A 27,804-nucleotide genomic window follows, 5' to 3' on the forward strand; every position below is an offset into this window, starting at 1 on the left:
CTAATTAGAACACCACCTAATAGAACACCCAAGAACATCCCCTGCACTGAATAGCATGATGACAATCTTCTGTGTCTGTGACATCAAGAAGTATGGAGAAATGCATGTGTGCTCACAATAAATTAGCATAGCATATTAATTGCTCCCCCCCACCCCAAATATCAATTCCATGATAGCCTTGAGTATTCACTCACCAAGAATAACAGGAGTAAAATAGTGAAATACAGACACCACGTATTAAAAAAAAGTTTATTTTTTTAATTTAAAATATTTACAAATAGTTCTGCTTTGTTTATATACAGCCATAAACTAAATTTAAAACTCAAGTTTAAACCTTGGGATTTCAAGAACATGAATTTACTGATGTCAAAATTAGCTTCAAGTTACATGGCACACCTTCCCCTGGAACTCTCAGAAGGCATTTTACAGTAAGTTGAGCTGGTAACAGCTACCCATTTCCCAAAGAAGCAGTCCCACCTGCCCTGCGATCTTCCCCTTCAGAAGCTGTTTTGCCTTGAACTACATTATTCTTCTCTAACTCTTCACTGATCAAGTCAGTGAGCTAAACTAGTGAAAAAGAAAATCCCAGGAAGATCAAACAGGTATTAATTGACCTGGACATCATCCTCTGTTAAATAACATGTCCTTACCAACTTTTTGGAGAGGACAAGAAGAAACAGCCTGAAGTTGCACCGGGGGAGGTTTAGATTGAGTATTAGGAAAAGTTTCTTCACTGAAAGGGTTGTCAAGCACTGGCACAGGCTGCCCAGGGAAGTGGCTGAGTCACCGTCCCTGGCAGTACTTAAAAGACTTGTAGATGTGGCACTTAGGGACATGGTTTAGTGGTGGACTTGGCAGTGCTAGTCTAACAGTTGGACTTAAAGATCTCAAGGGTCTTTTCCACCCTAAATGATTCTACAATTCTATGATAAAACCTGATTTAAGAAAGCTGGACTGAAATGCTATATAAAAAACCCCACAATAATTTTCTTAAGTTTAGCTACTCAAACCAGGATGAGACCAGACGAACACCAAAAAATGGACACAAAAGGGACAGAAATTCGTCACCTGAAGCTGGTGACGAATAATGTGAATAACCTGGGCTGAAGAATGGAGTAAGACCACTTTTTTGCTTAGCAGCTAACCACAAGACCATCTTAACTGCATTATGAAAGTATACACTTAGAGGTTATAGAAGAAAAGACAGCAGTTTCTCCTGCTTACAACATATGACAACAAAATTTCACATTGGATACCATGGTTTATTTCCTATGCCTTTGACAGACTAACAGGAGACACCCTGAAAAGTAACTCTGCTTCTTATTGCCAGACCTTGATTTCTCCAGCCCAGTCACATGTTGCAAGGAGTGACGGCAAGACTGGGTGAAATATTGCACTCACACAAGCTTCTTTATGTGCAGACAAAGTGCGAATAATCCTAGCAGTATGATAGTTGTAGAAAAACACTTTGCCGTCTGAACTTCCTGTCACCAAAAGCGTTCCATCTGGAGAAAATTCACAGCCCACTGCATATCCTTCCACCTGTGAAAATCAATAACAGTGTAACTCCTGATGCTGATTAGATAAAGTTCATTGTGGTATACTTAAAATGAACACAGTACCAAAAATAAATAATTGTATCTTTAAATAAATATACACTAAGGACTTCTCCAGGTGTTTATTAAGACACAGCTATAACACAAACTTATTTAATCAAGTTATTAAATATTCATAAAGTCTTCTAATGACTATTTTCTTGAGGGTGTATATGATTCAAAATAGACTGGCACACAGGAAAGCAAACGAAGCCAATTAATATCTATCACTGATTTATAATCAAACACTATTAGCAGACACATTGAAAAGCACAGGTACTTGGCAATCTATCTTCCTTCTAGACGTGGATAATAAGTTCCCAGTGAAGAAGGATACCTTATGTCCTTCGTATCTTTTCTTTTTGTTGATTCGGTAAGGTCGCTGGGCAGAAAACAAAGCCATGTAGTTCCCATTCGTCTGAGCAACAAACACAGAATCTTTTGGGTGCAGAGTCAGACTTGGGCAAGTGTAACGCTCCTGGAAATAATTGTAAAGTGTTGTTTATGAAACTAAAGATTGGTGCAAATGATTCAGGTTATCTTTAGCACATTTGAAAGACCGTAGAAGGCAAGGTGTATGTAAGTCATCTCCCCAGTATACATTATACAGAGGTACTTAACTCATTACAATCCACTGAAAGTCTTACACCAAGGCAAATATTAAATCAAATCTCTACCCTGTTTTCCTAGAAACTGACCAAAATCCCATCTTCCTCTGAACATTATACTGCAGAACAGCTGCACAGAAGTAACTCCAACTTGGTGGTACTCAATCATCCTCTTCCAGCCCAGGGAAGACTGAAGTTTGATTGTGAAAGTGAATCCTCTTCTCCCATTATCCCTTCCTCCCTCCACAGCCATACTGTGCCTTCCATGCTACTTTGTACAGTTCTCATATCCTCCATCCTCTCAGTTCTGGCCACACTGACAGTAATAGAAATCACTCCATTTAAACAGACACTTTCCCCACCCCACTCTGATGAAAAACAGGAAGGAAAGAAGGGAGGGGAAAAAAAAAAAAAGATTATTATTAGCCTGCTAAGTCAGAAGCTCCTTATGACAGTGATTTCCCATGTAGACTGCTGCTGGCTGTAAGACCACAAATATCTGCAAAAATTAACAACACCTGGCCTTACTCAAATGTTCCTATTTAAGACTGAATTAAGATTGCTTTCAGAATTCTGCATGCTGACTGCATCAGAAATCAACTGCTCTTGCAAGGCTTCCACCAGGTCCAAACCTCTTCTAGTTGTAGCCTAACCTAAAGACATAGTGCTGAATTTTGATGTCATGAATAAAAATTAAGAGAGATTTGGCTGTAGGATGCATTTGCATGTGAAGGACACCTGGCTGACAGTGACCACTGGACACCATTGGTAGAGTGGGAAGAACATCAGACTGGTTTTGTTGTGTGGTTTGGGTGTGATGAACTGGGAAAGAAGTTCTGAGTATTGTAAAGTAATGGGCACAGAAACCCAGAAAAGGTTAGGCAGTGTGCCTTGTTAGGAGGTGCTCTGTGGTGGAGCACTGCATGCTTCTGGGGAGAAACTGGGTCTAACAGTAAGAAATCAGAAAGTACAATGCAATCTGCCAAAGCACTGTGCAGTTACACTGGGTGTACTGTAGTAATGGCTTATTTTAGAGCTCTTAACTATTAATTTGTTAATGCAGATCAAATCCTATTGGGATCTGTTTGGAGAGCTCACGAGTTCTCTCCCACCTTGAAGGGTTCAAAGGTGAAATTCAGAAAATTGAAGCAGAGTTTCCAAAATCACGACCAAGTTTTGTTTATTGAGAGTGCAGAAAAGGGAGGAAAAAAAGTCCATTTCAGAGATGCTGTAGTCATTTGGCAGGGGATAAGGGGGAAAAAAGTTGGTTTTACCCCTTAATACTGAACCTGACTGGTCTGCAACTCATATATTCATAGCTGCTTCTACTTTTTTTTTTTCTATTGCCTATCCAAGATGTTGATCGATTCAGCAGTAGACAAAGACATAACCATGGAAATTGACCTAATGGGATTGTTTCATGTTTATCAACTACATGTCCCTGTCCATAGAGAACTGTTCATTTCAGCCAAAAAGCATCTATATACAATCCAATCATATTATATTACATGGGATATTAGACTTGGGTTTTCAAAGAAGACCCAGGGAGTTGGAATTATCTATTAACTTCCTCGGTAATCTCCTTTGAAGCTGTCAGCCTTCCTAGACAATTTAGTCCATTAAATATCTTGCTTAGGTAGATTACTGAGAGAACTACTGCACCTGCACTGATAAAAGAAAATTTTGCCTCTGTGATTATGCTGTACTAGGTATCTATATGCATGTATCAGGTTGCTATTACTATGCGAATATTAAACTAAATTTGTCAACAGCCCTCATTGCAGCTGATGAAAAATGTATGAAAAATTGTGGGAAAAGAAACGTGGCACTATAGCAACTACTGCCATGCACCACTGGCAAGCCAGAATGACACTGGTGGCCTTGCCTAAATATAGCTTAGATGTCAGTGAATGAGCACAGACGTGTAAATATTTTTAACACAAGGAGACCTATCAGTCTTCAAGGTCATTTCTTAAGAATAAATATTTTTAGAATATAGAAACAAAGCAAGCCCTCAACTTACATTAAGAGCGTTTTATACATCACACAATGATCTTACAGAAAATCAAAAGCTGCCTTTTTTTTTTTTTTTTTTTTTTTTTTACAACATTGACAGGCAAGAAATACTCAATCATGACCCAAACAAAACTAATTGTTAATCTTACATGAAAAATTTGATTGGAGATTTTCGCAGCACTTTGGAAGTCCCATGCAATAATGGTACGGTCAGCTGAGTCCCGGCTTACTGCATCTGTGCTTGTAAGAAACTCTTTTCCTTCAGGAAGAAAGAGTATATCCAACGTCTGTTGTACTGCAGCTTTGTACACTCTTAAAACCTAGTGGGTAAAGAGGTTTGTTATTTTTTGGCAGATTAGAAGAACATGATAACCTGTGTTTTCTCTTTTTTCATTAATAATTCTCTCCAATAAATTATATATTATTTTTAAATGCAAAAAAGTAACTGAATTTTAAATGCTGAAGTACTAGCATACTAAATAGCATGTTATTTTATGTAAAGAGTCCACAATAAAAGAAAGCATCAGTTTATACAATTTATATATACATAGACTTCTGTTATAAATATCCACGGAATTACAGTTACATCCAGAAAGAGATTTGGACAACACAATGTTGTGGAGCTGGGTGTACACAAACTCCCTTCTAATTTTATGAATTCTTCTAGAATTCCTAGAAGAGGAAAGGGGACCTTTGGCAGCAGGCTGGCCAACTTGGTGAAGTAGGTTTTAAACTGAAGGACTTGGCAGGCAGGGTTCAAAGTGGCCGCCCTATGTCATTGCAATCAGCTGGGGAATCAGCCAGGCCAACCAGAGCAGTGACAAATGTTCCTTAGTTGACTCCCAGGATGACAACCAGAAGACCAACCACCTCAAGTATACGTCCCAGCACCTTTGGTATACGTACAGGCAAACAAAGCAATATTTGGGTCACTTAAAGCTTTGGGTTAACAGAACCTGGTTCTTATGGGTGACTTCAACAACTCAGACATTTGTTGGAAGAACAACACAGCAGCTCATGTCATCCATCAAGTTCCTGGAATGCGTAGAGCACTGCTTCCTCATACAAATGTTAGATGTGCCAACCAGGAATGAGGCACTGCTGGACTTGCTACTCACAAACCCAGAAAACCTCCTCTGTAGTTTCTCGGTTAGTGATAGCCTCGGCTGCAGTGATGACAGTGTTGTGGAGTTTGGGATCCTGCTGAGCATGCTGAAGGTTAGTATGAAGACAAAGGTTTTACATTTTAGAAGAGTGAACTTCAGCTCGCTCAGGGCTCAGTTGGGAAGGATTCCATGGGAAACTTCCATAGAGGATAAAGGAGCTAGCGGGTGCTGGGAGTTTTTCAAGAACACTCTCCTGGAAGCACAAAAACAGTTCACCCCCTTTAAAGACAAGGGAAAGAGGCAGAGCAAGAGACCCCCTCAGCTTAACTGTGAGCTTCTGAGTCTGCTCAGAACGAAGAGAAGAGTACCAGAGGTGGAAAAGCAGACCTACAGGGAGAGAGAGCTACAAGGGCATTGCCAGAGCACGCAGAAACGCAGTCAGAAAACCAAAGCTCAGCTCGAATTGAAATTGGCCAGGGATGTCAAAAACTACAAGAAAGGGTTCTTCAGGTACAAAAATGACAAATGGAAACAGAAGGAAAATGTTGGCCCAGTGTTACAAAGGAAGGGTGAATTAGTCACCAAGAACGCTAAAAAGACAGAGGTTTTCAATACTTTCTTCACCTCTGCCTTTACCAGCTCTGCTGGGCCCCAAGCCTTGAGAACAGAAATCCAGGTTGGTGCAAACACACACACACTGTCAGTGAGGGAACACTTGGTATGTGAACTATTACAAGAGCTTGACCTGTGCAGATCAATGGGCCCTGAAAATATCCACCAGAGGATGTTAAGAGATCTGGCTGACATCATTGCAAGACTGCTCTCCATAATCTTTGAGAAGTCATGGAGATTGGGGGACATCCCAACAGACTGGAAGAAGGCTAGTGTCACCCCCATCTACAAGAAGGCCTTAAAAGAGGATCCAGGAAGTTATAGGCATGTTAGTCTTACTTCAGTACCTGGGAAAGTTATCAAACAATTTCTCCAGGGGCCTATCACAAGTCAAATGAAGCACATGATTGGGAAAAGCCACCATGAAATCACCAAGGGCAAATTGTGCTTGACAAACCTGATCACCTTCTGTGACAAAGTACCCTGCTCAGTTGAAGCAGGGTGAGCAGTGGACATGGTCTACCCGGATTTCACCAAGGCTTTCAATATCGTTTCCCACAGCCTCTTCCTAGAGAAACTGATGTGCTACGGTCAAGATAAGTGGTCTGCACAGCAGGTGGGGAACTGGCCAACAGGCTGCACCCAGAGGGTGGTGGTAAATAGCTCCTTCTCAAACTGGCAACCTGTCACAAGTAGGGTCCCCCAGGGATCAGTATTGGAACCAAGACTGTATTATATCTTCATACATTATATGGATGATGGGATAAACTGCACCCTGATGAAGTTTGCTGATGATACCAAACTAAGTGGGGAACTGGATGCTTTGGAAGGAAGAGTCACCCTGCAGAAAGACCTGGATAGACGGAAGAGTGGGCTAACAAGAAACTTATAAGGTTCAATAAGTGTAAGGTCTGGCACCTGGGAAAACATAATCCAGGAGTGCAGAACAGGCTGGGATCCACCTGGCTGGGGAGCAGCTCTGTGGAAAGAGACCTGGGGGTCCTGGCGGACAACAAGCTGACAGCATGCTGCTGCAGCAAAGCAAGCCAACAGGATGCTGGGCTGCGTCAACAAGGGCATCACCAGCAGAGATAAAGAAGTCATTACCCCACTCTACTCTGTGCCTCTCAGGCCATACCTGGAATTCTGTGTTCAGTTTCAGTCCCCACTATACAAAAAAAGACATGGGCAGGCTGGAGGGGGTCCAGAGAAGGGCCATAAAGACGATCAAATAGCTGGGTAGCCTGCCGTATGAAGAGGGGCTGAGAGAACTGGGTTTGTTCAGCCTTGAGAAAAGAAGGTTTAGGGGAGGACTTATCACCCTGTTCCAGTATACAAAGGGTGGCTACAAAGAAAATGGCAAGTCGCTTTTTACAAGGGGTTGGGGTCTTATAGAAAAGAGATGAGGGGTAATGGGTACAATTTACTCCTGGGGAGATTCCTATTGGACATGAGGAAAATTTTTCACAATGAGAACAACCAGTCATTAGAATAATCTCCCCAGGGAAGCTGTAGATTCCCCAACGTTGGACACAACATTCAGCTGGACAGGGTGCTGGGCCATCTGGTTTAGACCGTGCTTTTCCCATAGAGGTTTGGAACAGATGATTCTTGAGGTCCCCTTCCAACATGGTATTCTATGATTCTGTGATTGAACTTGGAACACTGGGGATCAGTCTGAGGATCTCTCCTTCCTCCTTCCAGGAAACATCAGAAGTGTAAGTTTTTGGTCTTTTTGTTCTCAAAATTTTCAGCTAGTTATAAAGCCAGAGAAAAGAAAGTGATTAGGTTAGTGGGGATTTGGGACTTACAGGTATGAAAAGGACACAGCAGGAAATGAATATGCTTGTTCATCATTCTGGACTTATGTATAAATCACTGTTTATGACTAGGAATGAGTAGACTTGGTGAATCTGCCAGTCCCATGCTGCTGAGTCATTGCCTAATTTGCAGTTGGTGAGACCCCACTGTCAGGACCATACAGCAAGGGTGCAAAGCTGGCATGCTCAGTTAGAAACTGCCTGTGGGGCCAACACGGACATGCTCAGCCAAAGGGTACACCATGCACCCTGCAGCAGATACCTCAATCCCATGAAAAACTCAGTCTGACACCTTCTCTTGAAAAAGGAAACCCAAGCAGAGCTTGCTCTTTTCAAGTGCTTCCAGAGAGGGAGGGATGAAAGTGACAGGAGTGCTGCTGTCAAACAGTTCAGTGCTTTAAGGACTCAGCCAGGATCCTGTCTTTGTCTACAGGGAATCAGTCCCACACCTCCCACCTCATCTGCCTACCAACTGTCCTGGCAAGAGGCAGTCTGTTGCTTCTGCTAAAGTAGTGGCCCTTTCTGTCACTCTGCTGAAAATGCAGGGCAGCAGGGAGAGTCATCAATACTTCAAAGCACATCTGGGCTCAGGAGTAAATAATATGGCTCATCCACTAGGTCCCATCATGTAATTAATACATATGAACATTCTCTACAGAAGTTTTTGATGTAAAAGGAAATAACAAAGTTCCCAAAATAAAAAAAAAAAAAAAAAAACACCAAAACCAAAAAAAACAACAACAAAACAAACAGAGTTCCCAAATCTAGATCCTCTTTCAGGGCTTATACCAAAGTGGGTTGGATCCATGCAGAAATAGGTCCTCAGCCACAGGATTCTGAATATTTTAACAGCCTCTGAGCTGGATCTTAAAAAAAGTAAGAGATTTTGAACTATTTAAGGAATCTATGAACACTTTGAATTTCTTTTCTTTCCACCTTCCTTCATGAAATTCTGCATCTATGTTGTCTACTTTAAATTTTGCAAATCAATACTTTCTTTTCTCTGATTTGCCTCCAGTGAAGAGAAACTTCAAGGCAAGTGGCCACATCAAAGCAATCCATCTCTCTGAATGTGGTGATCCTTAAAACTAGGACACTGGAAAACTCCTAGTTATTAATATATAAATATATCTCTCTTTTTTTCTTTCCAAGATAGCTAAAACGTAGCAGCCTGCACTTCGAACAGGGTGTTCAGACGTTAGTCCTCCTTTTAATGTCACCAGAAGAACCAAAAGCAGAGTGCTCCAAGTATTTTACTGAAACAGTTCCCAATTTTGTGAGGCATTTCAGTGCCTACCTTATACCCGTAACACAGCAGGTGACTACTGACTTCAGGGTCCAGACCTTTTACAGTTACTGTAAGCGCATATATTTTTTTTTAAATAATTTTCAGGTGTCACAGTGAAATATCCTGGATTATACCTCTGGTTTGTACTTGAACCAATAAAAGAAAAATAATTTCAAGCATCGAACACAACATGAGAACTTCTTGATTTCTTGCCTCAATCTCAAAAATCTATGACTGGAAATGTTCAGAACTAGCTGACCCTGCTCTAGGGTAGTGATATACTAGATTATCTCCCAAGATCCCTTCCAGCTTTGCTTTCTGTGATCCAGCATGTGGAAAGATGGCAGCAGCAGCTGCTCCAATTGCTTTCCACAGGCTCTGTGAAATGTACAGTTTAGAAACATGATGTTTGCATTCAGTGAAGTCCTCAGTCATGCAAGCACCCTACACTCCCTGTAATAACATCAACTAGATTTAAACCTGCAGAATCAAAAACCGGCACACTTTTCAGCAACCTGCCTGCATTTTGAAGATAGTGAATATAAAAACGTGTTACTTGCTCTCATCAGGATTTTCAGCCTAGGAACCCACATAATACACAAAGCAATTAAATTTGTAAAGCCAAAAGTGATATTTGCATGTTTATAGCCTCCACTTTCTCTACAGAGAAATCACCATGCATAGCTCTGTCTTCACAGCATTATAAAAGGAAGTCCATAGTTCATTAGTAAAGTAGAAATTCAAGCTATGTTGTAGGAGCAAAAATAAAAATAAAGCCCAAACTAAAAAAAATACCAAACAAAAAAACCCCAAAACACAACAACAAACCTACAAAATATAAAAGCTGCCTGGAATGAGAAATGGAAAACCATACAGAAACAGCTGTATATAGAAAAAGACAGCCGTAGGAACTGCATGAGAACTAAAATAAAAGTTAAATTGAGAGGAGGGGACATAAAAGGCGACTGAAGGAGGCAGCTACTTAGCAGCAGGCACTTCACAGAAGTGACAAGTCCCAGCCAGAGAGTCAGCAACATCAGAGCATGGAGCAGCACAAACACATAGAAGCAGGGACAGAGAGGCAGAAACAAAGGCCAGTTGGTGCTGGGAAATGAAGAACCACCATATAGAGCAATAAGTGATCATAAAGTCCCAAACAGTGAGTCACGATAGTGATTCTTTAACATTTTCTTATTTTAAAGATTAAAAACTGAGACATACTATTTGGGTCTTCATCTTCTAAAAAAACAAACAAACCCTTGTGACATGTATGTAGGTACAAGGGGTTAGGTTTAGATTTGGGACTTACTTTTAACAGGTTTTGGAGCAACAGACATCTCTCAGTAAGGAAAAAGAAGATATTGTGAAGCTGGTAATGTGCATATACTTTTAATTTATTAAATCCTGTTGGGCTCTTAATAAACTGCCACTGTCGATTTAAACATTTTCAGTGCTAATCATTAAATATATTTGCTTGTCTGTTATTTAATATCTAACAAAATTGCCTGTGTATCTTAGCTCTGCAACAGAAAACTTTTACAAAAATTAGTACAAAAGACCATCTTTTTCTATATGTTTCATACATACCTCAGAAAAAACATGCTGTTTAATCTTCAAACCACATAGTAAGAACTGACTCAGAGAACAATAAATTAACGCTTTGAATAGCAGTTGGGAACTTGATATACATAGTATTTAAATTCCCCTATAAAGAGAGCTTTCAAAAAATAACCAATTGCAACACCCTTGCTCAGAAAAGTACTCATAATTAAACCTGCTTTGTTCTACCTTAGACAATTAATTCATGACATGCCTGAGGAACCTGCCTGGGGAAAGCACCAGTTTCCCTGCCCTGCTGGCTTTAGTTTGTTAATAACAGCTTTTGCTCTTTTTCTATTTGCAGATTTATCACCCATAAGCACTAGAAAATCACAGTCCACTTCTTCAAGCTAGAGCATTTTCTGGACATAAAAGAAATAATTTCAAAGGAAGGACTAATAGGTTCTGGTGTCAACACAATCCAACATAATAATAAAGCTTCTTCACTGTGGCAAGAGTTCATGGCTGCAGGCATTTGACAAGAAAGGTAATTTAAGCAAATTAAATCAATTTCAAACAGGTTCTTATGGTTCTGGTGATTTGAAAAGCACGCTGTAATGCTGAATTCAAGGTACATATTTCAGATGGGTGTTCTATAATAATTCTCTGCATAAAGCACATGGCTGGTATTTTGTTTGTCAAGAAAAGCTCAAAGCCTCCACACAAGCAATTCAAAAGCTGCTGCTTGCTCCAGATCTATGATGGTCACCCATAACTTATGTGCACTGCACCTTTCTAAAATCCCCTCAAACTTTATGCAAGTGATCAGAAAGAAGTGTGCTTTTATATTGGCCTGAACATCAGGAGATGAGGTCTCAAAACAAATCTAACAGGCAGTCTGGATGGTCATGGAAAAAAGCCTTAATCAGTTTGTGCCATAGTTTCCAACCTGTAAAAATGGCCATATTTTTTCTTCCACTTCTTGTTCTAACTTTTTAGATCAAGTGCTTTGGCATGAAACTGCCTCTTCCTCATGGCATTTTGGGTAATTAATAGAATGGCGGACTGATCTAAGTTTCCTCTGTGAAACAGTACTACACCATTACTAGTAATAAAAAGAGCATTTTAACTTAAAAGGAAGCTTATTTTGGCACAATATACAAGCTTTTTCATCTACTGCACTACAAGCTATTTGTGTTTATCTATTCTAGGGAGTAAGGTGTTGAGGCAGATGACTATTATTTGCTTTTTAGCTTCGTGCACCCAACAAAAACACAACCATGTGACAAATCCAATTTATGTCTCTAATCTCCATCTGAAAACTTTAATGGCAATTTTAATCAAAACACATGGCAATATCATAGACAAGAAGATCAAGCATGCTACAGTCTTCTGTTCTTCTAAAGTCTTTTGACATGACTGCTGTATTTCTCTTTATGTAATGGAAAAAGATTGTTTTGCTTTTCTGTTTAAGTTTTTTTTCTGTTTGTTCCGTTTTCAGACACAGCTCAAGATTATCAAGGGGTCTTGAGAATAATTAAAAGGAAAGGGAGACTGATTAAAATGAAGAAGTGGTTGAGCTTAATCTGGTATTGATCTATAAGACTTTAGGTATGAACAATGTACACTGTTTTTTTTAAAGTCACTTTCCAATTGCTTGAGAAGGCACAAGAATCTTGTGATGGAAAGTATCAACCAGTTATTAGGAAAAAAAATACATTTTCCCATCAGATTTTGTATGTAAAATTATTTCCCCATCTCAAATAGGATAAGTGAAATCTGTATATAGGAAACAGACAATCAACATCTGAGATACAGATTGTCTTTTCTTTGAGGAGCAATAATCAAGGACTTTTCAGTACAGAAATGAGACAACCAAAGGGAATATGAAAGAATTAGAGATAAAATCTGAGAGGTATGGAGAAGGTGAACAGTTTCTTTCACTATAAGAATTTAGACTCCAAGCTAACAGAAGGCAGCTTCAAAACACACAGAACAAGATGCTGTGTTGCACAATACAGATATAATTTGAATTCCTTGCTACAGGCCATTGCAAAGGAAAAAAAAATATCAAGAACAACCAATTCCACAGCATGAAAACTTAAAGAGAGCCATGAAAGACAAAGATGCTATCTGTGGTGCAGGAAGTCCCTAAACTGTAATGTCAAAAGACCTAGGTAACCATTGCTGGCAATCGTGCTGAAGAAGTTTGCTGTGCTTTCATATTCTTGTTTTTCAAAAGCATACTGGCTGCTGCTGGGGGTGTAAAATTTGTCTAGAAATGGGCTGAAACCAGAACAGCTATACTCTGACAGCTTCTCACTCAAACACTCCAGAAGGAGGCATGTTTTGTTCCTGGCCCATTTCACTCTCTCCAGGAGCAGTTGCTCCAGGAGAGATTGTTTGCACAGACAGGTCTATGATTCTCATCTGCAATACCACTGTATGAGGTTTCCAAATAAACACAGTAGGACTGCTCATGTATGTGATACAGCCACAGAAAATGTGCCTTCACACTCAGAAAAAGGACCCCTGAACGTTAGCATTTAAAAAAAAAACACGCCATTACACAAGTAAAAATGTACCCCCACCGTATTTCTTTAAAATTTTGTTCATAGATTCAGGAAGGATTTCTCTGACTGTGAAAAGAATAACTTTAGTTTTCTGTAGGACTGAATAAATCATCTTATTTTAATTACATTGTTCTTCCTAACACCACCAGTACATGACAATGTATTGGCTGTTTCTATAGAAACCAGAAGTGCAAGTAGCTCCACCAATTTCTACAGCCTTTTTTCATATTTATATGCTATCCAGAGACAAATTCATTAGGTCTCCTAAATACATGCTACTTAAAATGACTGCATCTCATCCGAAAGAAACTGCAATAGAATGTTTCCAAGGAAACAAATGCACTGCACTTACACTCTAAATTTATTAATTTTTTTAAACTGTGCTTTAATGACTTAGGCTTATTTCTTTTATAAACACAAGTATGGAGAAATAGCTCAATAACATAACAAGCATCTCTCATATTTTCTTTTTAAGCATAAAGCTATAGATAATAGTTGCAATACTGTAGCTAAACAATGTTCAGTCCACAGTAACAAACCAAGATGGGGGGGGAACCCTGCTGTTTGTTACTCTGCCTTTGCCTCTGTTAATAATAAAAATTCTGTAGTGTGTTTCTAGACTAATTTTAAAAGCTCAAAATAACTACTTCCACAATTTTTCTAGTTAATTTGTTCTAAGCTTATAAGACCTCGGTTTCAAAAACAGGAGTTTTATGTAAATCTTCAAATCTAAGTTTTCCTTAAATTTGTCTATCACCCCGAGATTATTCATCTGTTTTGAAACCTTCTTTACACCCTGAGAAAACATTATTAGTCCCAAAAGGCTAGACCTTTCTATTCATTTGTACTCTTCCCATTTCTAATAAGTCATTGCTATTTTTCCTCCATGACATTTTTTCCCCCTGAATGTGCTAGCACGATACTTTCTGTAATACATATTTTTTGAAAAATAAATGTTGTCTCCATTTGGAGTTGTGCCTGATCTCCCCTTTAGCTAAATACCTAGGTTACTCCCTGCCTTCTCCAGCTTTAATGGCTCTATCAAAGTCCAAAATCATAGAGTGGTATCAAGTAAGCTTCATGCAATCAACCATTGCTTAACTCCTATAACCTTTTTTTTTATATCATTTCTTTTATTTCTATATCTGTAACTAATCTTTCTTTCAAAGTCTGTTCTGTGGCTGTGTCAGGTCACACTATACTGGGTCTCCGCTGCCTGATGCCCTTCCTCTCCTTCCCTCCCCGTTTAACATAAGCAGTGGATTTGCATTTCTGGAGGTCCAAATGCTTAAACTATTGCTTAAAGATCATAGCCACAGCTCTGTCACCTTCCACTTAGTCTTTCTCCAGATTGCTGCATGGTGCTTTGACAGGACTCTCTGCTCCGACAGCTAAAGCAGATAGCTCTTGCCAAAGCTCCAATGGGCCTCTGTGGTTTATAAGACAGAACACAGACACGGACATCAACAGACAGGAGATCAAAACCAAAATACATCCAACAGATGAATGAAGTATTCTTCTATTTTTTACAGAGTCCAAAAAACTGTTAGTGATCTCCTCACCTCTGAGTTCCTTGTGGTTTTGCATGCACATGATAAAGCATCAGTTCCTGAACGCTTACAAAATGTTAAGAGTTTCATCAATCACAGCAGAATATAAATAAAAGGTAAAATATGCAAAACTCAAAAATAATTATATGGATACATTTAAAAAATTTAAATGAATACCTTCAGATACAAGTTCTTGAGCGCTGTATGTCCTTTCAGCAGGGCTAATAGCATCCCTGCCTTACACTATGCAAAACCTTGCTGACATGTATATAAATCTTTTCAACTCAGTTTGACAATTCAGTCAGGATAAAAAGAACTTCAGCTACTTAACAGTACTACCAGTACAACACAGTTACAGTTGTAGTCTTGTTCTGACATTACATCTGTGTAAGCTTAGAAACCCAATTTAAAAAGGAAAAAAAATTTACCTGTAATCATATTTTCTTTTGTGAACATGATAAAGTCGTTATTGCTAAGGTAAAGGATACAAGTCTCAACCCTTTGTTCTCTTTGGTATTTCAAGGAATATTAAAATTTCAGGTAGAATGAGTGGTTCAAATATATATTGTCTCCTGTCTGAAAAGCTAACGTAGATTGCCCAAAACAAAGTGACTGTAATTCAACCAGTTTATGCTGAACACCTTAAGAAATTCTTCCACAGCTCAGGGAAAGGGACTACTTCTAAAATACATAACTACATTAAGGTCTCAGTGTTATTGCATAATTATTTTACAGGGTTTTTCTAGGTTCAACTCTGAGGTCCAAAGATCCCATGGGGTCCGTTCAGTATGATGCTCTCTCCTTGGTTGACACTGCAGAGATATTTTTTTTTGATATAAAAAAAGCATAACAGCTTACTTCCAAGTTTTCTGGTCTTTTCATAACATCTCTATAAACATTCTCAAAATGTTTCATAAATTTAATCAATTTATTATACAGCAATATAAGATCTTCAGAATGATCTTTTCAGCATAGAAGCAAAACTGTGTTTAACACGAACATAAAGAACTACCACTATAATAAATCTCTACACACTATTCAACTGAGGGGTTTATTCTCTTTTTTCCCCCCAGGCTTTGATTACTTGTCTGTGTAATTTTGAGATGCCTGTGTACTTTACATTTCACTAACCAGTTAAGAAGCTGTTTCATCCATTAATTTCTGAAATATATTGTTTAGCTTTATGTTGAGGATTTTAACTTGCTTATTGATCTTTCATTCTTTATCTTGCTCAATACTCAATGTAACATTTGAAATCATTTTGCCTATTTGCTCAACAGAACATGGATAGCGATAAATGTCTTTCAACTTTTTTTTTTTTTTTTAGATCTACCTTTCTGATTAATAGCCTACTGTACATTTCTCAATGTTTTAGTAGCTGAAAGGCTGCCTCAAACCTATATTCATTTTCTCCGGACTTAGAAATCCAATTTTTATATCACATTCAATACATGAATAAATATTAGTAATTTATGCTCATAAATTTATGCTCCAGTTAAAAATGGGTTGCACATCAAAAAAGTGAGATTTGTAAAGTACTAATTTGGAAAAATACCACTATTAGCTATTCTACATCATTTTCTATCAGCAGAAAGCACCAATGTGGTACATTGGCATAAAGCAGCCCAATTCAACCACTGCATGTATGTGTAATTTTTTGTTATTAGTCATTTTCTCTACCTCTGTGAAGCCTAATGCTTTGCTCTGAATTTCCACCAAAAATTCCCTCATTTCCTGATATACAATTATCATTTTGCCTCCCATAGTTACATTTAAGATGTACAAGTGGGTAGCCTGTTAAAACACAGGAGTATATCCTAAAGAATGACCTCAGAAATTGAATTACCAGTGAATGCTGAAATTGAGTTTTCAATGTGCAATGAGTAACAAGATTCAAGCTCTTGATTTAGGATGCTCACTCTATTGACAGAATATGCTGCAGAGCCTGAAAAGGCTATCAGGAGTATGATGATGGGAACAAAATAATCATTAGTTCACTCACACATCATTGCAAGCTGAATGACAGGTTAACACACTTGAAAGAACAGGCAAAACAGGAAAATCTTCTAATGAATTGGGATGAAAGAACTTGAAAGATATAAATGTTGTTTGCATCAAAACTGAAATGAAGTGGCAAGAGGCCTCAGACATCTATTTCAGTTAAGAGCAAATGACACTTGTTAGAACAGGACAAGTTTCAAAATATTGGCCAGGACACTTTATTCAATCTTGAATTTGGCCATAAATGCATAAGATGGAAAAGACAGAAAGCATTCTGTTTTTATCTTGTGAATATAGATAACAGTATAAGCTGAAAGCAGGAATATCTGAACAATTATTTGAATCCCCTCAAACTAGGGAGAAGCAGACATGAGGTACTGATGACATTGATGATTCATTTCAAACCAGCACACTGTCCTACTGAGAGTATGAAATGTAACTACGCTATTTTGCAGTAACGATGCATAGGTGATACTCACCATTCTGCAAGAAGCCATAAGCAATGAAAAGAGTTGATATTTTTCTCCCTTTTCTCCACACTTAGCTATGACCATCCTTGTTCACTCCATACACACCCAGTCTTTCAGATTTTAAAACCAATACAAATGTAGGTGTCTAACAGTCTACACCTACCACTGAGCTACAGCTACCCCAAATGGGGAAAAAAATAAAAATCACAAGGATAACAGAAGCTCCCACCCCCTTTTTGGAAAAAGTAAGAGAATAAACCACACTGCTGCTTTAGACAATCACAGTACACACAAAATTATGGCTTTCAAATAAGCAAATATATCAAACAAACAAAAAAAAGATCAATATCCGTTACCAGGCTAAACCCAAGCCTTCCACTTTATAATGTGATTAGACATTGCTTGTTTTTAAAATTCATATTCCTCATGCACTACTTAATTGGCTAGAGTTTTCCAACTCGTGAAGTTTTACATTAATAGAATTGTTTCCCAATGAACAAAGCAGGTAACAGCTTCTAAAAACTCCCAGCGATAACCCAGTACAGGCACTATGAAAAAGAAGTAGGCTGGGATTTTGTTTTACCAAGCCTAAAACCTTTCCTATTTTACCTGTCAGAATACACATTAATTCATTTATTCTCTGGGAATGTAATTTTTTTTCCCCTGTAATACAGTGGGATGTTTCCGTTATCTGTTCATCTGTTCATTACCATCAGCTTATAGACATAAGTTACACACAAACTTTCTAAATACTGGATTGTCCTGCAGGTACAGAGACAACCACTGTGTGCATTCCTCAGTGAGCAACAGCTCTCTAAGGCAGGTGCCAGGGCTGGAGCCTCAGCATTGCAAAAATGAGTGTATAGTTAGTCACTGAGATGATAATGCATTATTCGGCTAGTCTCATTTTTGCTTTGGATAGCATTCTGGCCACAGAACGTACGGCCTTTTGAGAAACCACATCATAAGATGCAATCAAAGGATGTCACAGCATGCGATGCTATAACATACAACACACAACAGCAACATTCTCAGTCCAAAAGGAAAAATTGGCAACCGTATTAAAAGCATAGAGGGAATGGCCCATGGAAAGACAAATATCCCATTGTACCCCTGTGAAAAAGTCACCATGCCCAGATCAGTAAGTATGGATTCAAAAAAGGCAGTAAAGCATAAAGATACAATAAAACACTGTTTGAATGTCATAAAGATCATATACTGCCTAATTAGCAGAAAACATGAGGGCTAGTTTAGACAATGTATAGTCAAATTAATAAAATGTTAATTATTCATGTTCCTATTCTACACAGATATAAATGGTTTTTACGGTCTCTGTCCTCTGGAAATGAATCACAGATGTCACCTAAAGCATTCACTACTGGCTCTGCATGCAGACACACACAAGCTTATGTGTCATCCCCTGCAACCTACACAAAGGTGTACCCCAAGCATAACTGTTATTTCTTATAACTGTGCAGTTGGTAAAATACTGAAAACTGCAGGTTTCCTCTGTGATTTTGCCAGATGTAGTTTACACAAAAGTTACTATATCTGAACATCACTTCAAGCCAGGCTACTGGTAGCCAGAATTACAGAGGGTATGAATGGGTAGGCTGTTAAAGTCCACAGTTTATCAGTACAGATTTGCTCCTTTGCCTTCTTACAATGCCTTTGACAAAGGACAACACCTCACAAACTGCATAGTGCCCCTTATCTTTTCATCTTCTACTGCAACCTCCATCTCAACACATCTGCTCCTCACTGCAATAATGCCTCATGTAAACTATGTTCTACATCTCTCTACTTACCTTCTCCCTGTTCCAGCAACACTGTACATTAGTGAAGGACACCTGGTTCCTCTCTATTGCTGCTTTTCAGGAATGCTTTTCCAGGACTCTTCAAGACAATATTGCCCCTTTGTCAACCAGCAAACTCCAGTCTTGTAGCACCAAAACGCATGTATTTCTGTGGGAGGCATCTCCTGTGGAACAGCAAGCTAAGGTGGCTGGCAAAATTTGGCAACCACAGCCTGGGATGCACATGCTGCAGTCCAGGTTAAGAAGCACATGCTGTCCCATACCTGCTCCTGTCCACAAGAAACTGTTTTGTGAATCTATGTTTACCCAGGCCTGAACTACAACCAAGTTTGCCAGACATATCAATTAACAGTTTGGCTGTGGTTGAGCTGAGGCACCACCAGAATTCAAAACCTGAAAGGACGGACCTCCTTTAAGAGATGAACACATTTATTGTCTTCGTTGCTTGGAATAGAATACTGCTTGATACCTCGTCTGGTACCAAGGGAAAGCACTAATGAAACTGGCATTTCACAAGGGGAAAAAAGGACCAAGAACAGCATTTTTCAAGCCATTTTTCTCGGTGATGCCATAACATTGTTCAAAGATAAAACCAAAACACCAGGGATTGGCAGAGATACTCACAATAGGAGAGCAGCAGACTCAGGAGATGACTCAGAACTAATTTATCTAGCACAAGCATTAACATCTGTTATTTAGCCCCTTAACTCGAGTCAATGCAAATTTTGCTTAGTTAGTCCTCAGGTCTTGTCATCACAATCTCTGCTATCAGAATTGCTGAAAAAAACCCATCTTATTCAAGTATAACCCTTGAACTGTAAATATCCATTGTAAGTAAATCTTTAATTTCCTTGAAACTGAATTTTTTCTGCTATCCTTATTTTATGCCTTCTCCACTATCAATATTGGAGATTGTCTCCTACTGTCTGTGAAAGATTTCTAACCATATCCGACATGAACTACCATCCAGACAGGGACATCTTTGTCATCATTTTGGTTGTTGGTTATTATAGAACAGAATAACTTATTTTCCCCTCTGCAGAGTCCGGGCACCTTAGACGCATGCAAGCTGGATGTACTGCCATTTTTGGCATGAACGTGCTCATCACAGTTGATTTCAAATCTAGAGAAAAATCACCTTTACAGGATTCTCGGAGACAGTCACTCAAAGATATACAAAGACGTAAAATCCATAATAAAGAAACTACAGGGGGTGAAAGAATGTCTCTGGCTTTGTACACAGCTAGACTATCACTTGACTTTGTGTGTAACGACAATATCTTTTACAGGAAAGCTTATCGCACCAAGGTAGAAAATTCTCAGAAAAAATGTTTTGTCACCTACACCTGCCATTTTCTCCTTGACCAAGATCAAATACCTCAAACTTGACACTATGGTCAACAATCTTTAAGCCGTAAAAAGAGGATACCCATTTAGTTCCCGAGGCTGCTCTTAAAGGAAGTTCAGCCTACCATGACATACAATGGCTCCTCTATGTTAAAAAGGACAGCTAAGCATTCAATTACAGACTACACCTCCTCCCCATAATTAAGGTCTACTGTTATGAGAATCTCAAGAAAGAACAATTGTATTCCCTACTTCATTTGCATGCTATGAAACCACTGACCCTGTTGTTCTGGAGAGGAGACTTGTGTTAGTCTGTCTTCTCCAGTCCCCTGCCAGAAAAAAAAAGTTTTTGTTCTACAGTAAATTTGCAGGGTGACCTTTGATCATCTGGAATGAAAACACTTTGAACTGGCATTGTTTGCTATTTGCACAACATGTATTTGCATGTTCTATAAGTTGCCTATGCTAAAGACAGTACACCAAAATCGGTTACCAACACCACCAGAATACCGTATAGCAGTGCAAGGCAGGGGGAGGGAGGGAAGAGTTAATATGGAAAATCTCATCACTTTTTAAAAAGTTGCAAATATTCTTTATCACAAGTATTTACAATTTTTGTAATCTAAAACCAGATTCATCTTCCTTCATAGAACTGTGCTTTGAGTATCTCTTCATATCCTTATTAAGGAAAACTAGCCACCGTACAAGCACGATGGATGGAATAAATCCCATCACGCTTTTTACAAAGGTTTTCACACTGATGTTGTAACTCTGAAACTCATAGTAAATTTATTTTCAGAGTAGTCTCAGACTTGGCAGTCTTGGTATGTACATTACTAACATTTTTCTCGTAAGAACTTAATTCACGTGAGGGAAGCCTATGGTATAGATCCTACACAATTAAATTATTTTCTCAAATATCAGTGACAAATTCAAAAGAACAACTGCAGCACAGGAACTAGATTGTTATTTGCACAAGAATACTGTGTTTCCGCAGTAGAACAACTCCCATAATGATTTCAGAGCTCTCCTGTTAGAGCCCTCAGACCTGAAATGCATCTGCCTATATCTCTCAGCTATTGTTCTTGGTACAAAGTCAGAGACAAAGTTTGGATAAGCAATCTTATTTTTCAGATCTCTTCTGTCACCCTTAAGAGCAAACAGATGGGTAACTATGATGAGTAGGATCTACCCACATACAAATTCAAAGGAAAACAAAGAACTACTTACTTTACAGTCATTGCTGCTCTTTGAGCTGTTCTGTGCATAAGGATGTCGGCTTGCCTTATGCTTCCACTGGCAGAGTAAAGCTCTGGTCTTACCTGAGCTCTGAACAGCAGCTGGGAGCATGCTGTTCTTCATGGTTCACAATACAGTAAAGGCAGAGGCTATACCTGCCTCTCTGTGGCCCTTCATGAACGTAAAAATTACTCCAGGCTTCTACACAAAGGGTAGAGGCAGACACATCCTGACCCACACGTAATGGCTTGAAAAGCAAGTTAGCTGTACTGCTTCCTAGCACGCAACTGCTTTTCACAGTCCTGAAGTGAGATATTGGCTTTATTTAATCCAACTATATCATACTCATATTAACATAAACAAACCAAAAAAAAAATAATCCTATTTTTTATGTACAATGTTCCTCTTTGTGTTTCAAAAACATTACAGAGGTTCATATCAACAAAGGGCAACACAATCAAAGACAAATTCAAAATACTTCAGAATAACTTTTCATTGAAAAAAAAACAGTACATCTAGCAGCTTACTAATGCACAGCACATATAACTTAGGAAGTATTCAAAAAAAGAAAGAGAAAATAAGATTTCCATTACCTTAGAAGTCCTTATATCCCAAGCTTTAACTTCTGGGCTGAACCCTCCACAAATGAAAATATTTGACTCTGTAGGGTGGAATTTCAGCACGCTGATCCTAAATTCATTTTTGCTGCTGAATATCTGCTTCCCTAAAATAAAATAATAAGTGGAGGTTAAAATTTGAGCAGCAAATGAAATACGTTATTCATTTCAACCTAGTTTCAAAAACATCAAGGTTATCAAAGATTAATATATTTATAGTAACATATTTCAAGTATCTGGGGCTACACTACTGAAAATACAAGACTGATCTCACTAATTTTTATCCACGTGAGAATTCCCCTGCACATGAGCCTCTACACCACTGACTGCCTCTTACTGAACGGAGAGAACCAGTGGTTTCCCACACCAAGGAGAGGAGCTCCACTGAGAGCCCAGGTCAGTCGACATGCAGGACTAAATCCACAGATGTAATGGTTGAATGTTTCCCTACAAAGAAACCATAGTCTTTTTTTTTTTTCAGTGGGATAAAAATCACTAGAATAAAATACTGTCTGTACAGAAAAACAACATCCCAAGCTGTAGTACAACTCGAGTTGTTTACTTTCTGTGAAAGTAGGAGTGAAACTTCACCTTGAAAGTAGGAAATAATTTGCATACCATCATATCAAGGCAATAGCTGTTCCCATGGATACACTGCTCCCAACATTTAATTGTGTACACTAATTTCCACAGGATCCTGTGGTTAGTATCAATTTGATTGTTGACACTTTCGAAGGCAATAGAATTCAGCTGGGTTAATTTGTAGAACTTTTCCACAGTCCACTGCTTCCTTTCATCCTAACAAATTCATGATATTAATATGCATTTGCTGAAATATAATTTTTGGAACAGCAGCACAGACCAAGATAAATACATCTGCTCAGTTTCACAATTTCAGCTGTGCTTTATATTCTATATTTTATATATAAAGATCTACATTAAATAAAGTTACTGCTTTAAGCCACACTGAAGAAGGTACTGCAGAAGTGAGAAAAAAAACACCTTAAAACACTGTGACAAAAGCTCTTAAAATATTCATTAATCTGTGTTTTTAGCAAGTGAGAGCTGTCTTAAGATAGGCTTTCCTAAACAAATGAAAAATACTTTGAGCTAAAAACATTAGTGACAGATGTAAATACTTACTGTTAGGTGAACAATACTGAAAATCATTCATATTGATTTTTTTTTAATGTTTATTTCATGATTTGGAGCCAATTTATTTGATTTCATCAGTTCTATTTTCCCCATCTGCTGAACTCAACTTACACAGTCAAGAAGCTAAGACTTGACAAATTATTTATTCTTTTTAAAGAAGATAAGAAAGAGATATTTTACTTCATCACACATGCTCTCCAAGCTAGCAGGGGCAGGGAAAATAGATTGCAGGGAGCATAAGGGAGGGGTAAGTGTTGTCCTACATGAACACTGGGTTTTGTAGGAGGTTTTTGTTTTCTTTAAAAAGATTCTCCACCTATTACCCATGCAAGGCCTAAAGGGCCTCTCTGTCACTACCAAGTGAAAGATTTAATTTAGTCCATAAGTTCCTTCCCCAGAAAGAGAAAAAAGTCATAAGGGCCACAGAGGTTCTGTCTACAAGTCATATGCAACAGTGACCATCTCTAATCATGGGAGCTTTCAGCAATAGCTAAAAAAAAAAAAAAAAGAAATACTCCACAGGGAAGGAAGAAAGTATTAAAATCATTAGTTAAAGAAGCAACAAGATATTGCTCTCATGTATGCCACTACCAGGCATCATTTGCAGGCTTTAGAAAAGCCACATACCTATATATCTTACTGCCATCCACAGTACTTGAGAAAATACTGAATTTCCCCATGGAGGTTCACTAGTCAGTTTAATAGCACTTCGATCCCAAAGGAATTTAGCTCCTACTAGTACCTAGTTTAATAAACTCTGGGAGCATAATCAACAAGTTTTCAATGGCACTGCAGGCAGAAGTCAGCAGAACTGCAGCCTACCTGTACTAATCCTCTCAAACAGCTTTACAAAGGATGCATGACACGGCCACTGTTCTCCATAAAGTGTGTTGTCCAAATGGCATTAGGCATATACCTAAGTAATCCAGTGGAACTCATCATTTAACTTTTTGTCAAACATTAATTGTTTAAATGGCTTTATTAAAATGTTTTTACCTCCACAAGACTTCTGAAAATTGATTTTTCTATAATATATACATTTTTCTTGCCATTGTGCTCTCTAGCCTAAGACATGAAAAAGACAACCAAAAAAAGTTGTGCACTAAATTCAAGATGTGTTTCATCTACTAACTACAACATCTGTTACCTTTTCCATAGAAAGAACATTGATCTAATTTTTTATTTAGTCCATCTTTCAATCTTATCCCCAACAACTTCCAAGTAATTCCATCATTTGCTCCATATTTTATCCAGAAACTAAAATTCTCCATTTCCCTACTCCATCTCCCCATTTTAAAGAGAAGTGGGCACCATTTTTGCCCTTTTCTTGTCTTCCAGAGGCTGTTATTTATGCAAAAGCTCTCAGGGACAGTCACTAGCAGAATTACACTGTAACAATCTCAGTACTATGAATTCTACATTAGTGTGATAATAAATAAAATTCATGCAAACAATCCGAGTATCTTACTCACCTCCATACTGTTTAACCTTCTTTTTCCTGTTTTAAGCTGTTACCTTCTGTTTGATGCAGATATTAACCATGCTAGCATTTCGACTGGTTTGAGGAGCAATCACAACACATTAATCTTAAAAGCTCAGGCTCTCTAATTAATACTTTGAAATAAAACTCTCTTTCTCATTCTCTCACCCCCCAAAGTGAAATTCAATCCAACGCCTCTTTTTGGAAACTCAGCAGACCGTGTTCTGAAGAGTCTGGCATTATTAGATGTATCCAGGAATTTCATTCTATTAGCATGTCACAGAAAACAAGAAGGCTGGAATGTAGAAAAGCAAAGCAGCAGCAAACATACTCAAAAGGGGGAAATCATAACATTACAGAAAGGGAACTCTCTTACTGCTAGAACTAAAATTCATGCAGGATACACAGAAGCTATGTTGGACTGCTTGTCGTACAAACATGCCTGGACCCAGCAAAATGAAATTTCCTAACATTTGTATTAATACATCCCTTCAACCCATACCTCTGGGGTATTGGGACTAAAGGGCTGAAGCACTGAGGCAGATTCTCTACACAGTTATGAAACCTCTACCACCGTAAATCTTTCAGAACCTCAGAAATTTAGGAAAAAAAAAATCCATACGAGAGATGGAACAGAACAGTACAGAAGATGATATGGAATAAAATATCTCATGCAATTTGGTATTAAATCCATTGCATTCTTAGCCCTTTTCTGTACAAACTTTATTTAGTGTGTTTTACTACTATGAGCAGAATTTGCTGCTTTCCAGGCTTTAACCAGGCTATGATGGAAGCTTCATTGCTTCAGAAATCCAGCTTCAATGTTTGCTAGAGACCCTGCTCTACCTTTCTGGAAGTCAGTATTTACAGCTACGTATATTTTTCTCTACAATTATTCAGTTTATTAACATTAAATATTCAAAATTTTGGGGTTTCATTTTATATATTGTAAAAGATGTCCTTTGAGAGGAAGACTCCCTTATCCGTAATAGAATACAACAGCTGTAATTCAGCAAGCCTGTATATACCTTTATTGTGTATATATTTATTGCATCTTAGCTCCTAAAGGCAGTATAACAAATATTCAACCAATTCACAGACTGCAGAAAATTACATCTTCTGAAAATCTATTTGGCTAATTGAAGGAAAATCCATACCACATACCATTTGCCTAGATAAGAGGTGGTTATACCTTAGCAGAAAGCAAACGTTCTCTAAACGTTCTCTCAATCTTTAATTTTCACAATTTCAGTAACAATATCCACTACATCTTTGCAGTGTGTTATATATTTTTAAGTGCTTTAATTCAGTTCTTCATTCATTAAAAGCTCACCAGTAACATACACAGTATTAAAAAAAAATATCTTTAAAAAGATCTTGAACATATGTTTCTGCTCCTTTATGCTGCAGCCTACTGTGAAACTGCTCAACTATGAAATCAGATATTTTAAAGGCTATTTAACACTGTGAATTTTTCACAGAACATCAGCCCAGTGATTGAGCACAGGATGCTTCTATAACTGTGTTTAGTGGTCCTCAGGTTCACCCCCCTACCTGCATGATCCAGAAACATTCACTTCCTTACCCTGGTACGCAAAGAAAAGTGAAGCCCAAGACTTACAAGGACATGAGAGTAATCTTGCTAAGTAGAATGGATTTCCCTACTGTGTTTACAAAAAGACACAAGACTATATATTTTAAAAAAAAAATCTCATTACAGTCACAATCTCTGTCATGCACAACAGTGAGAGAAACATTAGATTGATCAGACATAATTTGTTCTTAAAAAATTGACGTTGGCTGTTATTTATCCATTGTATCTTGGCATGCTTACAAATTGCTTTATTATTTTTCCAAGAATTAACATTATACTGACTATATGCGTTTCCTAATTTTTTCCCTGACATAGTCGCAAGTTTCTGGCATGCAAAGGTGCTTGAAATATTAGAACATTTTATCTTTTACCCTTGAAAGTGTCCCCAAAATAAATATTTTTTTGTCTTCTTATTGCAAAACTTTACATTAGTGAGTATCAAAACCAAAATGCTGTTACCTCCTAGCTGGAGACTGACCACTAAATTATGTCCAACGTATTACTTAAAACTGCAGAATTGGGGGGGAACCTTTGACCTCACATCAGAGATGCCTGTATTTATTCAAACAAAAAAAAAAATGAAATAAAAAAGAAAACTCAACCAACTGGGATTTTTTCTGAGGCATCATATAAAACGATATTAAAACAATATACTATCTAAATAGTATTGGGAGAGGAGAGGAGGAATAGGAGAAGAAAGTCATAGCTTTCCTGAGGAGACATTTATGTATGAGAACTAAAACTCCTATGTGAACAAATACAGTTACATTAAAAATAATAATGTTATATCTATAGGACTACCAAATCAGAAAATAAAAGAAAATAAAGAAAAGCAAATTTGGACCATCCTTTTGGAGGTACAAAATGTTCTGTAAAGAAGCTCTCAAAATAATGTAAAATAAAACAAGTTAACAAACTAGATTTAAGCAACCACATTATATATATTCTGAACTTCCCTTCAAAAAGCAAAGCTTAATTTCAGTATCCAAGCCACAGTAATGTGAAAAGTTGCAAAATAATAGGGAGTTTAAACCCCCCATTATAAATCTGAGGAAGTTATATTTGAAATCAAGATCAGTCCATGAAATAAAACACCACTGCAGCATTTGGCAAAATAGGAAATGTGCCAAAATTTCTTGGAACATTCCCTCTGTCATAATATTAAAGAAATGAAGAGTATCTACAATATGCAAATAGTATCAACCCCGCCAATGTTCTGCCTGCTCTATTGTACCAATTCATTTGTGACTAATGAAAAATCCACTGATGAATAAAACATATATTCCAAAAATAAAATAGTTATAAATAAATTTTAAAAAATACAATTACCCTTCTAAAGTTGGTAGAGCATCTCCATTACATCTGGATTTAACAGAA

At 38.0% G+C, this 27,804-nt stretch overlaps 1 protein-coding gene across 1 annotated transcript in view; it reads right to left on the reverse strand.

Moving 5' to 3' along the window:
* Nucleotides 1-235: 235 nt before the first annotated feature.
* Nucleotides 236-27,804, reverse strand: part of WDR25 (WD repeat domain 25) — a 65,013-nt gene continuing 37,444 nt past the window's right edge. Inside the window, exons 4-7 of the mRNA XM_055716652.1 lie at nucleotides 22,175-22,305; nucleotides 4,369-4,539; nucleotides 1,933-2,073; nucleotides 236-1,542 (exon numbers count right to left, since the gene is read on the reverse strand). Of these exons, the coding sequence (XP_055572627.1) occupies nucleotides 1,321-1,542; nucleotides 1,933-2,073; nucleotides 4,369-4,539; nucleotides 22,175-22,305 (665 nt within the window). The 3' untranslated portion in view covers nucleotides 236-1,320. The remainder of the gene's footprint in view (nucleotides 1,543-1,932; nucleotides 2,074-4,368; nucleotides 4,540-22,174; nucleotides 22,306-27,804) is intronic.

The sequence above is a fragment of the Falco cherrug genome, chromosome 7 (assembly GCF_023634085.1).
Source record: "Falco cherrug isolate bFalChe1 chromosome 7, bFalChe1.pri, whole genome shotgun sequence".
NCBI classification, from domain to species: Eukaryota; Metazoa; Chordata; class Aves; order Falconiformes; family Falconidae; genus Falco; species Falco cherrug.